The sequence below is a fragment of the Adiantum capillus-veneris genome, chromosome 7 (genome assembly GCF_014529385.1).
Source record: "Adiantum capillus-veneris isolate H3 chromosome 7, ASM1452938v2, whole genome shotgun sequence".
NCBI classification, from domain to species: Eukaryota; Viridiplantae; Streptophyta; class Polypodiopsida; order Polypodiales; family Pteridaceae; genus Adiantum; species Adiantum capillus-veneris.
In genome coordinates, this window is record NC_140937.1 from 15737122 (window position 1) to 15750768 (window position 13647).

General features: G+C 41.8%; 3 protein-coding genes across 3 annotated transcripts; 2 read left to right on the forward strand and 1 right to left on the reverse strand.

The window, feature by feature from the left end:
- Positions 1–1285: 1285 nt before the first annotated feature.
- LOC147453479 (pentatricopeptide repeat-containing protein At2g33680-like) lies at positions 1286–4542 on the reverse strand. The gene is made up of 5 exons (XM_086516922.1): positions 4368–4542; positions 2822–2939; positions 2633–2690; positions 2311–2544; positions 1286–1372 (listed from the first exon to the last, which is right to left on the reverse strand). The coding sequence occupies exons 1-5, from the start codon at positions 4540–4542 to the stop codon at positions 1286–1288; spliced, it is 672 nt and encodes a 223-aa protein (XP_086373048.1).
- A 2234-nt stretch (positions 4543–6776) lies between these two features.
- LOC147453480 (uncharacterized) lies at positions 6777–8314 on the forward strand. The gene is made up of 3 exons (XM_086515661.1): positions 6777–7015; positions 7107–7555; positions 7644–8314. Exons 1-3 carry the CDS (start codon positions 6954–6956, stop codon positions 8312–8314), a joined length of 1182 nt encoding a protein of 393 aa, XP_086371787.1. The 5' UTR covers positions 6777–6953.
- A 148-nt stretch (positions 8315–8462) lies between these two features.
- On the forward strand, positions 8463–9648 carry LOC147453481 (ATPase family AAA domain-containing protein FIGL1-like). The gene has a single exon (XM_086515662.1). The coding sequence runs from the start codon at positions 8601–8603 to the stop codon at positions 9363–9365; it is 765 nt and encodes a 254-aa protein (XP_086371788.1). The 5' UTR covers positions 8463–8600; the 3' UTR covers positions 9366–9648.
- Positions 9649–13647: the final 3999 nt, after the last annotated feature.

The following is a 13647-nucleotide window of genomic DNA, read 5'->3' on the forward strand; positions in this document are numbered from 1 at the left end:
CCACATACAAAATATGGATCAGCCAACTACCATCCTTAGCCTTCTTTGTATATAGATAGTGATCGAACTCACTACGTTTGTAGCCTTGAGAAAGTATAAACTGGTGGAACTTATGGTACAATGCCCTCGGTGATTGTTTTAAGCCATAAAGACTCTTTAACAACTGGCATACCAAATCTTCCTTGCCTTTCTCAACAAACCCTTCTGGCTACTGCATGTAAATTTCCACATCTAAATCACCATGCAAGAACGATGTCTTGACATCCATTTGGTGCAACACCAAATCCAATATGGCAACCAATGCAAGAAATCATCTCAATGTAGTCATCTTGACCACTGGAGAGAAGACTTCATCAAAGTCAATGCCTTGTTCTTGCTTAAAGCCCTTGGCAACAAGCCTTGCTTTGTACTTTGACTGACTATCATGAGCGGTGATCTTATACCTGTAAACCCATTTACAAGGTAGAGCCTTTTTGCCCTGTGGTAATTTAACTAGCTTCCATGTCTGGTTTTTATGCAGAGCTGTCATCTCTGACTACATGGCCAACTGCCATTTTTTTCGAGTCACCTATTGGAAATGCTCCCGGAACGCCGAGTGTGAATTTCCAAGCTCCGTCTCTAGAATCTGCATGAAAAGTGCACGCACGCGCACGATTACGCAAAACCGCACTGCACCTCGCTTTGATACCAATTGAAGTCGCGGAGCGGAGCGTGGATCGACTCACACACACACACACACACACACACAGCTTACACAGTACGCAGAGAAGTCGTTTGAAGGGTTATCTCCCAAAACCTTATTATCCACAAAAGTATAAGTGAGTATATCAAAGAGTTAGAGGTAAGTGAGTTAGGCGGGCAGCCGGCCATATCCGTATAAGAGGCCACTTGGGCTTTAATCCCAACATTGGCCCTGCCCCTATTGGGCATATCCTATAATCAAAGAACATCCCGAAAAGGAATCTCGTCAAAGACTTGTTGTCCCACATTCTGGACAAGAAGCTCCTCCAACACTCTTAGTGCTTTTTGAAGTGCACCACATTTGGCATGCAAAAACCCCGGACTAACAATATTAGAGTGAATTTTTAAAGTGCATCACATTTAACATACATATTGACCAAGGTAGTGCCAAGCACGACATATTTTTTTCAACAGTCTCTGATTGACAATATTAGCGTCAATTTTTATGCCCATATTAACAACCACATGCCTTCAATATGCATGCTTGAATCTTGAGGGTGACCCTCACTTTGCATCTGCTGAAAACAAACGAGAGCTTTGTGCCCTACCCCTCTGGGGAAAATCCTGCAATCAATGTATTCCAAGAGTCCATACTGCGGAGAGTAAGCTCCTTGAGCATTATCTGTGCTCTCTGAAGTGCACCACATTTAGCGGACATGTCAACCAAGGCATTGCCAAGCACATCTTTTTTCAATAGCCTCTGGCTAACAATATCGGCACGAGTTTTTATGCTCATACCAATATCTCATGTAGAGGCACATGCCTTAACGATGCACTCGTATGTGATTGCATCTAGAGAGAGGCCCTCGCTTTGCATGCGTTGAAAACAACTTGAAACTTTCTCGCCTGCTCTCGTTGCACGTATCCCAAAATCAATGCACTCTAAAAGATGACATTAGATAGCAGCCCTGACCAATAATATCAGAATGAATTTTTAAGCCCGAATCGCATCTTGCATAGAGCCACATGCCTTCAAGAGGCATGCATAGGTGATTGCATCAACACAGAGGCCCACACCTTGCATTTGTTGAAATCAACCTAGAGATTTCTGGCCCTACTCCTGCTTGCAATCCATGCACGCTCATCTAGCCTTTGTACTTTCTGAAGTGCACCACAGTTGACATTCATATCTAAGAAGGCAGTGCCAAGCACGATTTCTCTTTTCAATAGCATCTTGCATCAAACCACATGCCTTCAAGATGCACACATAGGTGATAGCGTTTGGAGAAAGGCCCTTGCTTCCCATCCGCTGAAAATAGCCCAAATCTCGTGAAGGACTTGGTGTGATGAGACAAGTCCACCACGCTTGACATACATATTGACTAATGTGTTGGCTGAGTATGTGTTTTTTTCAAGTAACCCACTTTCACAAATATCACAAATCATTGTTCTTAGCACAGTCTTTAAGTAAGCTCACAAAAAACAAGACTCGTCTCTTCCTCTCCCGTGTTGCTTGTGTAGTGGATATTGCTCTGTCCTGTGAAAATGAAACTAGTGCTGCATAGAGAGAATCAAGTGTATATGTGTGTGTGTGTGTGTGTGTGTGTGTGGAAGTGTCCGTGCACATACAAAGAGTGCTTTATGAAGTACAACACATCTGTCATACATGTCAGCCAAGGCAATGCCAAGTATAAAGTTTCTTTTGTAAATCCCCTGGCTAACAATATCATCTTGAATTCTTTTGCCCATCTCATGATCTTGCCTAATTCCACATGCCTTCAAGATACAAGGGTACGTGATTGCATTTGGATAGCTTTTGCCTCTTTGCATATGGTGAAAACAGCCCAGAGCTTCTTGCCCTACCTTTGCTGGACATATTTCGTGATTAGTGCATTCCAATAGACTACATTCCAGATAGCAAGCACTTTTTGTGCTTATGAAGTACACCAACTTTGGCATACATGTCGACCAAGGCAGTGTCAAGCACGAAGTTTTCTGTCAACAGTCCCCTGAATAACAATATCATCATGAACTCTTTTGCCGATACCAACATCTTGCATGATGCCAGATGCCTTCAAGCTGCACGCATAGGTGATTGCATTTTCTCTCTTTGCATTTGCTAAAAACAGCCCACAGCTACCTGGCCCTGCATGCCTTCAAGATGCACACATAGGTGATTTCATATGGACAAAGGCCATCACTTTGCATATGCTGAAAATAGCATAGAGCTTTTTGTCCCTGCTCCTGTTGTGGGTATCCTGTATTTAGTACATTCCAAGAGATGCCATTTCAAACAGTAAGCTGCTCAAGATGCTTTTGAAGTGCACCACATTTGGCATACATATCGAGCAATGCCAAGCACAACAGCTCGTCAAGGACTTGTTGCACTCGGACAAGTACACCATGCTTGACATACATAGTGACTAACAAGTTGGCTAAATATTTGTTATTTTCAAGTAACCCACTATCGCAAATGTATCCTGCTGCCGTGGTAAGATTTGCTGCCCTGATCCTGTTGTGCATATCCCACAATCAAATCACTCCAAGAGATGACGTTCCGGACAAGAAGCTCCTCAAGCACTCTTTGTGCTTTTTGAAGTGCACCACATTTGGAATACATATCGACCACACACAAGCAATGGCGATGGCAGAAGGGGCTGCAGCTTATGTGATTGCATCAGGAGAGGTCCTTGCTTTGCATCTGCTAAAAACAACCTAGAGCTTTTTGGCCCTGCTCCTGTTGTGTGTGCGGTTGCATCAAGAGAGGTCCTTGCTTTGCATTCGTTGAAAATCGCCTAGAGCTTTTTGGCCCTGCTCTATTGTGTGTATCCCGCAATCAATGCACTCCAAGAGACGATGTTCCGGATAGGAAGCTTCTCAAGCACTAACTTTATGGCCATTACCAAGAGCCCAATAAGCCCAAGCATGACATCTCTTTTCAAGAGCATCTTGAGTAGAGCCACATGCCTTCAAGATGCATGCGTAGGTGATAGTTTCTCTCTCTTTGCATCTATTGATAACAGTCCCAAGCTTCTTCGCCTTGCCCTATTGGGCATATCCTGCAATCAATGCGTTCCAAGAGACAACATCCCGCACAAGAGCACCACATTTGGCATACATATCGACAAAGGCATTGCGAAGCACACCAACAACCCCTCACTAACAATACCAACGTGAATTTTTTGGCCTATATGAGTATCTTGCGAGCCACATGCCTTCAAGATGCACACGTATGTGATTGCACCTGGAGAGAAGCCCTTGCTTTGCATTTGCTGAAAACACCTTGGAGCTTTCTGGCCCTGCTCCTGTTGCGCATATCCCACAATCAATGCACTCCAAGAGATGACACACATGAAATGGAGATGGCGGAAGGGGCTGCATCTCTCTCTCTCTCTCTCTCTCTCTCACACACACACACACACACACACACACACACACACACACACACACACACACACACACACACACACACACACACACACACACACACACACACAATACCTGGATTGGACATCTCTTTTCAAGAGCATCTTGAGTAGAGCCACATGCCTTCAAGATGCATGCGTAGGTGACAGTTTCTCTCTCTTTGCATCTATTGAAAACAATCCCAAGCTTCTTAGCCCTGCCCTATTGGGCATATCCTGCAATTAGTGCGTTCCAAGAGACAACATCCCGCATAAGAGCACCACATTTGGCATACATATCGACAAAAGCACTGCAAAGCACTCCAATATTTTGCAACAACCCCTCACTAACAATATCAACGTGAATTTTTATGCCTATATCAGTATCTTGCGAGCCACATGCCTTCAAGATGCACATGTATGTGATTGCGCCTGGAGAGAAGCCTTCGCTTTGCATCTGTTGAAAACAGCTTGGAGCTTTCTGGCCCTGCTCCTGTTACGCATATCCCACAGTCAATGCACTCCAAGAGACGACACATAAGCAATGGAGATGGAGGAAGGGGCTGCATCTCTCTCTCTCTCTCTCTCTCTCTCTCTCTCTTTCACACACACACACACACACACACACACACACACTCTCTCTCTCTCTCTCTCTCTCACCGGCTACAACTCTCTCTCTCTCTCTCTCTCTCTCTCTCTCTCTCTCTCTCGGAGCTATCGATTGCTGCAACACTCCTATCTCTCTCTTTCTCTCTCTCCCCGGCTGCATGCATCGCTTCTTTTTTCTATCACTTAGCCTATTACCTTGTCTTTTTAAAAGCCATCACTCTCTCTCAGTTTTCAATCTTCTCTCGCCTATATTTGAAGAGACCAATCACTTGTGGCCACATGGCATAGCTAACCTTGTTTCTTTCTCCAAATAGATGTTACATAATCGAGGTAAAAATGAGAAAAGGACCATGAACATGACCCTGACCACTCTCTGAAAAGTAGAGTCAGTGCATGGACAACGACACACTGCTCGTTAGAGAAACTTGGATGCTCGCGTAAGCTAGCTAGCGCGCTAGCTGCTATGCAATTTCTTGAGAGGCGAGGCGTGCTTGACACACAGGGTTGGGTAGTCGAGCTAGACCCTATAAGGGCCCCCCCACACGGAGGGGGGTAATTTGTTATTTGAACAAAATTACCCCCTCCACCTCACGTCCACACATGATGCGAAAAGTAAATCGTTATTTGGGTGGGGGGTAAGCCAATTGCACCTCAAAGAGGTGTAGTTAGCCCTAGCCTTGCACGTTATGTGAAATAATGTGCTTTGAGATTCTCCAACGTCACTTCTTCTTGCCTTTAAATATTAAACAAAGATTGTATGTTGTTGGCCTGCCCAAAGGGCAAAGGCTGTAGAGATCACTTCTCTTTTTGCTGACTAAAATAGGAAAAAGAGAAGTTGTATTTTTAAGTATTTTTTGACATGTCAAAAATGTTGATTGGTTGAAATAAAATACTGGGTACTCATTGAAATGAATTGTGTAAATCTAATGATGGGCATGTTTTGAGTTTTGAAATATGAAATGAACTCTCATATATCAAGGAAAAGATTTTGGGTTGCCCTATGCCTTTAGAAGCATGAAAGGCTGAGAGTCTTACATGTTAAATGATAAAGCCTTAGATGATAAAGCCTTAGAGGCTCCACAAATCCCAAGAGTCACCTTTTCATTTTGAAATTTGTGTTACCCACCTTTTCATTTTGAGAATTTGGTTCACCCCTTGAAACTTGAGGTAATAGAGTAAAGTTGTTATTTTTGTTAGTTAAAACTTTATAGAAGGAATTTATCATTTGGGGCTTTAACTTTTAAAGATTTTTTTTATTTTTTTAAAAGATTTTAAAGCTAAGTTTAGAACTTAAAGATGTAGAACTTTTAAAGTAAGGTCTCCGAAGATCCAATGAGAACCTAGAGGTTTTTTTTAATTGGAAGGTAAAACTTTGAATTAAAGAAAGTGAAAATGTTACATGGATCCACAAGTAGGGGAAGGGTCACCCCGAAACGCTAGAGTCTTAGGACTTAGAACTTTAAAGTTTTTAAAGTGGGATTTACAACTTAGGGATCTACGGTTTTAAATTTGTAAAAAGGTTTCTAGAACTTAAAAGTTTAAAGTTTTTAAAGTGGGATGTAGAGCATAGGGATCTAAAGCTTAGAGTGTAGAACTTAAGGGTGCTCTTTTAATTCAATTCTATGTGCATGCTTATGTTTTTTTTAAAAAAAAAGTTTCGAGATGTAGTGATTTTAAAAGTGGGATCTACCCTCAAATCAAGACTTAAAATTGACGCTTACTTTTTTTGTCAAGGGCTATTTCGTCTATCAAAACAATCTTAAAATTATCTGTCATTTTTTATATTTATATCTTTAAATTAACGTTATATATGACCAATTATATAAGTTAATTGCATTACACAAAGCATATGAAAGGGGTCTTAAAAAATTGGATGTCAAAACGAAATTTTTATCATGCCGAGAGGCCTTGTGATTTTATCACTTGTTTTATTTAGAGATATGGAAAACTTTTGCAAGGTGAAAATGTGTATTTTAAAAGTGAACATCCATCACTTCACCTTTTCAAGGTCCACTTCCCTTCAAAAGTTCAAGAAAAGTCTTCAACTTTTGTGTGAGGAAGAATTGGTTATGGAGGAAATCGATTTTTGTGTGGAGTTGAGGGGGTAACTTGGACCCCTCTCGTGTGGGGGTCCCCTAAATCGAGCAAGCTGAACAGGAAGCGACTGAGCGTGAGAAAAGTAAGCAGAAGAAGAAGAAGAGCCTTTCTGTCCTTTCTTCACTCGTTTCAAGGGAGGAGCTGCCCCGGTAATCTGCAGTCATGGAGGATGCCATTCATAATCATGGGCATGTGGTGGCCGTGGATGGCAAGGCAGAGGGCAGGTAAACATCGATTCTACGTCTTTGATGTTGTGTGCACGACAACCGCACGCACACACTCACTTTCGTTTAATCTTCTTTCTGTCTAATATAGAGAAGGAGACCAAGCTAAGACAGAAGAGGAGCTGAAGGTGAAGGATCCTCACTGGAGATGGCCTACTCATCAGAAGTGGTACTCTCATATGGAGGGGGTGTGGAAGACCAAAGATACAACCAGTTCAGATGAGCGCAAAAACCTACAAGATGGCCTCCAATGTCCCTTCGAGGTGAACACAATCCTCAAGGAACAGAATGAGGACCTTTCTGAGGTTCGTGTCAAGCTCCGCTCGCCATATCTCATCTCTGTGCCTCGCAAATACTTGCCAGAAGTTGCAGAGTCGAACCTCTGCTCTGACGAGCCCAATGTTGATGCCAAGGACCTCTTTGGCATTCGGAACTTGCTCCAAGATGAACTAAAGGTAACTCAGGATGCATCCAGCAAAGCTCGTCCGCAAGGTGATGGAAGCAATTACAGTGTTTGTAAAGATGAAGTGGCTATGCTAGGTTTCCACCTCTCTGATCTCCTCTTGCTTTCTGGGACGCTTGCAGACATTTGCTTATTGATACCATTCCATATAATATTGTTTTGCAGGTAGCAATGAGTGCGCTGCGGATGGCAAGTATGAAATTGCCCAACATGGCAGCAATGTTGCTAATGTTGTTGTTTATGGCGAATATGAAGTTGCCCAACATGGCAGCAATGTTGCTAATGGTGTTGTTGATGCAGGCGAAGATGAAGCACTTGCTAACATCCACCTTCAGCACCTGCTTCGTTTTCTAGATGCCCAATTTAAGGATGCCTTTGCCAAATATGCTTGGATGAAGCAGGAGGGCCTTGTCTTGTACAACATGCTGTGGGCCTTTCTTATCCGGGGCACTGAAGTGCGTCGTATCTGCAACATCTCTGGCCAGACGTGCCAGGCTGTCGTATGCGGAAAGGGGAACTACGATCATAAGACATGGGCACCGGATAAAAATGGGTTCAAGGTGAAGGTCAAGGTCACAGACTTCAATGGAGAAAGCTTCCACCACTGCACCATGAAGTATAAGATTCCAGAGTTTGATGGTGAAGTGCCCTTCACATCTTTACCTGTTTGTCCATGGTCTTTCTTTTCAAGCCAAGAGCAGCATGACCTGACAGACCATCTTCAACAGCGCGGACAGCTCTTCTACGATTATGCTGTGAAGGAGCCTTTCCGTTTCATGCATTTCAGGGGATCCCTGGGCTTTTATGAAAGATACCTAAGGGATGCATACAATTGAGAAGGGTAAATGCAGATGGGAGGGTGATGGTAGATCTGCTAAGCTTGGCAAGGGCAAATCCCGATTGGCCGTTGCAAAATGCACAACCACCCTCAGAGTTGCTGAGAGGCATTGCGGAGAAGGAGGTTGAAGCAACAAAGAAGAGAAAGCAGCCCACTGAAGATCAGCTACTGACTGCACCTGCCATTGTGTATGGGTTCTCCTTTAGCATTAAGAAATGGGGCTTTTTTGATGTGAGGGGGCTCAGGGAGATAACCTTCGAGGATCAAGCTTATGACCAGTGGTCATGAAGAGTGCAAAGCAGAAAGAGATGCTAAAAGCCATAGTGACAACTCATCTGGCACTGAAAGGGGAGAAGGGCGCCCGGAGTGTGGATGTTGTAGCACAGAAAGGCGAGGGATGTGTGGTGCTTTGCTTTGGGCCACCTGGAACCGGTAAGACCTTGACAGCGGAATCGCTGGCGGAGACACTGCGAAGGCCATTGTGGCCCATCAGTGCCTTTGAATTGGGAGAGGAGCCGGGCGATTTGGAGAAGAGCTTGAGCCAAGTGCTTAGCACAGCGTTGAGGTGGCATGCTATTGTGCTCCTGGATGAGGCAGATGGTTATTTGGAGCGACGGGCATTCAATGTGGACGTGAAGCGCAATCTGATGACCGGTGTCTTCCTCCGATTGTTAGAATACTATGCTGGTGTTCTCTTCTTGACCACCAACCGAGTGGGTGCATTTGATGAGGCATTTTTGTCTCGCATCTCGCTCTGCGTCCGATATCCCCCCCTGGATGATGAGCGGCGAGGCTCGGTCTGGCGATCTCTACTGGCAAGAGCTGGCATAGCCTTTGGCGAGGACAATCTCAATTGCCTTCTACAATGCAGGCAACCTCTCAATGGGTGCGAGATTCGCAATATTATTTCTCTTGCTCATAACTGGGCTCATAGCTGTGCACAGCCCCTCAGCATTGATGATGTGCATGATGCGCTCCAGCTTGTGACCGCAGGCTGCAAAGAGCTTCTCAAAGACCTTAATGAATCTTCCACAGTAATTGCAACTTGAGCACCAGTACATTAACGTGAATTCTGATGATGGTAGAGCCAGTTATGCAATGCAATTATGGCATTCTTATCATATGTAGCAGGGCAAATTATGTAATCAAGCAATTTACCATATATGCGTCCATAATCATCTCTGAAGCTACAGCCTACGAGTCATGTACTTTGGTGTCCTACTTGAGCAAGCTACTCTTTCTGCAGTGCAAATTGCAAAAGACTTAGCTTGTGATTTTTTTTGTTTTGTTTCTTTGTGGTCTAAAATCAAGGAAATTGTAAAATTGTTTTCTTTTTTTCTTTTAGTAGTATGAGCATTCTCGCTCCTGATGATACAAAGCATGAGCATTCCTTTTTGTGATGATGTAAAGCACGTCTGTGAGCGCTATTTTAGTCACTTGGCCAGATTCGAACCCATAGCCCAAGTCACATGCCATCTTAGTCACTTGACCACATTCGAACCCACGACCCGAGTAACCAACCTTCGGAATTGAGGTACGTCCTATACCTTAAGAGTGCCCCATTCTCTCATACACATTGGCTTGCTTCACTCTCCCTCGCAACTTCATATCCTTCTCTTATCGAGATATGGTGTTAAGCCGATTTCGGTCGGGTTCAATACATCTTTTAGAATCGCCTTTGTTAATGTTGATCAACATAACTTTCAAGTTCTAGACAATGGGTCTGGCTCTGGACAAGGAGCCCTACTGTCTAATTTGTGCATGCACACACACTTACTCGGAGGCTAATCTTAGATCTCATCGATGAGAGCTAGTCTATAGCCACTCATAGCTACTCAATTACACACACTTACTTCATTACTTTGTTGTAGTCACCGTACTTACTTGAGTTTGATAATAGATAACTCATTAACACATGGTCTCATGTATCAAATATGTCATGAATATGCCACATATATACTCCTCTCTACCCCTTCTTAGCCCTCCTAGCGGTTTTTGGTGCTTTCTCACCCTCCTCTCTCATTGCTTGCATCCACCCGCGCGCACACATGTCGCAGGAACCTATGGAAGTGCAACCTAATTATCTTGCATGGCATACTTGCTCGCCCCCCAAAGCTCATACGAACACCCATATACTCACCCACATCACAACATTAATCATGGTAGGTACATCCCCGGGGAGTACACTATGTAAAATTGCATATAGCACGTGCGAACGTTAAGTATTTAAAAAATCTCTTACCTGTATATTTTCAAGTATTACATGTACCTTTTATGTATGCATTAAAAAAAAAAAAAACTATCCTTTATTTATGAAAATTTTCACTTTCTCAACTAAAAAACTCTTTATGTAAGTACATTTTTCTGTAAATGTACCTAATTATAAATTCCTTATTTTATTCACACGTTCTATCTTACATATTTTCTAGTGGATGCCCCAGGGGTAAATCATTCATTCTCTCTCTCAATCTCTCTTTGAGCTGGTAAACACTCCCCTTTCTTTTGGGCCGCGTTAGTTGGACTATTGTGCTTAGACTACTGTGCATCAAATGCTTCTGGTGTATAGTCTTTCTCTCTCACTAATAAGATCCAAAATATAATTCCTTTCTGTCTCACTCGTAAGAACCTTCTACGTGTATCATCTGCTGCATCGACCATTTGCATGATAAGTCTGTGAAGATTGTCTGAGCTTTATATCCCCCCCCCCCCCCCCCCCCCCCCCCCCACACACACACACACACAAGAGAGAGAGAGAGAGAGAGAGAGAGAGAGAGAGAGTGAGAGAGTGGCATCATCTTTGAGCTAGGTCCAAGCATCGGTGATCACACTCTCTATAGCATTGAATATTGTTTTTTCAACTTTTGGCATCAATATCAACTTGAAAATTCGATGAGTGCTTCCGTTTGGCAGTAGAAGATGACATCGACATGTTCTTTCTAGATTCAACATAGGAAGAGCAATCTGACTCTCCTCCGATGTAGTCTTGAGCATCGGCTACCCTCCTTTGGCATAGCCACACCATCAACTCTCCTTCCACGCCCATTTGCGGAACAAGTGGCAGATTTCCACACACAATACGAGGGATTTGGTTTAACATTGGAGAGAGCGACAATGACTTGGTTCCAACCACTAAACAATAGAAACTTTTTAAACATTGATAAACTCTAACGAAAGTTTGCAGATAAATTCTCTAAGAGGGAAATCCAACACAACACGGTTTATCAAATCTATGCTTTCAAACAAAAAGAAAATGAAAAGGTGAAGGAAGCTTCACTTTGTTTCAAGCAATACATTGAAAGATGTCCAGTGCAAGAGTTACCACACGATGCTCGTCGATTCTCTTTATCGAGGGCTTGAAAAACAAAACTCTTAAAAAGGACTTACATAAAAGCATGCAAGTCACTAGGGAAGCATTGTACCTTGTTGACAATTGCAAAACATAGTGGGAGGTAGTTGAAGATATAGAGACAAACTCTAGGAGTGCCTCTTCTACCTTTAGTTTTGTATGATGTTTAAACATACAAGATTAGCCTACTAAGTATCTTGATGCATAGTGATTAAAGGCATTTTTTCGTACATAGAATTGACTTTTAGATGGTAGATTTATGAAAAAAGTACATATGCTCTTACTTCTAAATAGGCTTTGAATTATTTGATTGTTTAGTGCATTGAGTTTGTGAAAAAAAACCGCTTTATCAATAAGCTTATCGATTGATATACACTAATATTATTCAAAAATTTGTGAATAATTCAAGTATTCATAAATAATATCATATTGTTCATAATATTTTCATTTTTCAAAATATTTTATGCAACAAAATTGATCATACACTGTGCCGTCTTGTTAAGCGACCTTTTTTCTTTTAGCAACACCTTTTAATTGAGGTGTATATGGCACTGTACATTGGTGTTTTATCCCACGATTAGCTAGACATGCATTAAATTTATAAGACATATACTCCCCCTTTGATCTGAATAGAGGATGTCCATGGTACATTTAGAGACATTTTCAAACATAATAAAAAATTGTTTGAAGCAAAAGCAAAATTAGCTTTAAGCGGATTATACACCTATGCATGCCTAGAGTATTCATGAATGAAAGTCACAAAGTATAGGTAATTACCAAAGGATGGAGTTTGTATAGGCCCACAAACATCACTATGCACAAGTTGTAACCTGCATATAGCCCCTATTGAACCATCCTTTGAAAACTTTGAGTATTGTATCTTACCCAAGATACACCCTTCACAAACATGCTTAGAAAGTCGGCAAAGAATCAACCATATCAAATTTCTGCAAACATAGAAAATCGGCAAAATTCAGATATCCAAAGATAGACATCTGAAATAGCATTTCAATCCATAGTTGCATTTGTAAAATTCTAGTCACACTTATCATACAAAGTGAGATTATCTAGTCCATGACACAAAATTCTAGATGCAACAATTTCACCACCAAAACTAAGATCATCTATCTATAAATTCAACAACAAGACCAAGTCTTGCAAGTGCAGATACTAATAACACGTTATTTTTTATACGTAGTACATAAAGTGCATATACATGTGTGAAAGAACTACCATTTGTAGTAGTTAGTATAATCTTGCTAGCTCCCTTGACTGAATAAGAGGCATTGTTGGTACAAGTGATTGTAATTCCATGAAGGACACCCTTGAAAGATGCAATAAATCATGATGCAAAGTAATGTGCATTATAGCACCACTATCAAAGTATCAAATATGTGACTTTTGCAATTGACATGCATGTATCATGGACATAGCGATCATAAGTGCACTCTAAACTAAATGCCCACTCTCTATCTACCTCAATATCCCAATCTCCATTTCTAAAAAATTCTACAATAGATGCACTAGTAGTAGATCCATCCTCTTTATTTTTGGCTTCTTTTGCCTTCAGCTTAGGACACTACTTTATCGAGTGATCATTAGCCTTGCAATAATGTCAATGTATCTTTTTCTTGCCTTTTTTTGCCAAAATTCCCATATGAGTTACTATCAACAGAAGCATTAGACACAAGTGATTTGCTACTACTTATAGAAGAACCACAAGAATTGATTGCATTGCCTCTTTAAATTGCAACAAAACCCTATTCAACTACACATTTTTTACCCTTGTTCTTTCTTGAAAGTGACTCTTGTAATAGTAATGTGCATAATGCATCAAACTTGATAGCTTGAGGGTTTCCTTGGGTCATTAGTCTCCAAGTACTAGAAAACGTCTGGCAGCGCATCGAGAATAATCTCCACAAGTGAAAATTTAGAAATCACTTCACTTGCATAAATGAGCTGCTTATTGATATCCTTTTATAGAG

Bases quoted from the DNA above. Each gene is read 5' to 3' on its own strand.
- LOC147453479 (XM_086516922.1), bottom strand. From the start codon at position 4,542: ATGCAAAGCGAAGGCTTCTCTCCAGGCGCAATCACATACATGTGCATC. The intron at 2,545-2,632 runs GTTGGTGTACTT...TGTCCAGCAAAG, and splicing joins TGGTCGACATGTATGCCAAA to GTAGGGCAAGAAGCTCTGGG. The intron at 1,373-2,310 runs GTATGTGCACGG...GGTGCACTTCAG, and splicing joins TACTTCATAAAGCACTCTTT to AGAGCACAGATAATGCTCAA.
- LOC147453480 (XM_086515661.1), top strand. From the start codon at position 6,954: ATGGAGGATGCCATTCATAATCATGGGCATGTGGTGGCCGTGGATGGC. The intron at 7,016-7,106 runs GTAAACATCGAT...TGTCTAATATAG, and splicing joins GATGGCAAGGCAGAGGGCAG to AGAAGGAGACCAAGCTAAGA. The intron at 7,556-7,643 runs GTTTCCACCTCT...ATTGTTTTGCAG, and splicing joins AGATGAAGTGGCTATGCTAG to GTAGCAATGAGTGCGCTGCG.
- LOC147453481 (XM_086515662.1), top strand. From the start codon at position 8,601: ATGAAGAGTGCAAAGCAGAAAGAGATGCTAAAAGCCATAGTGACAACT.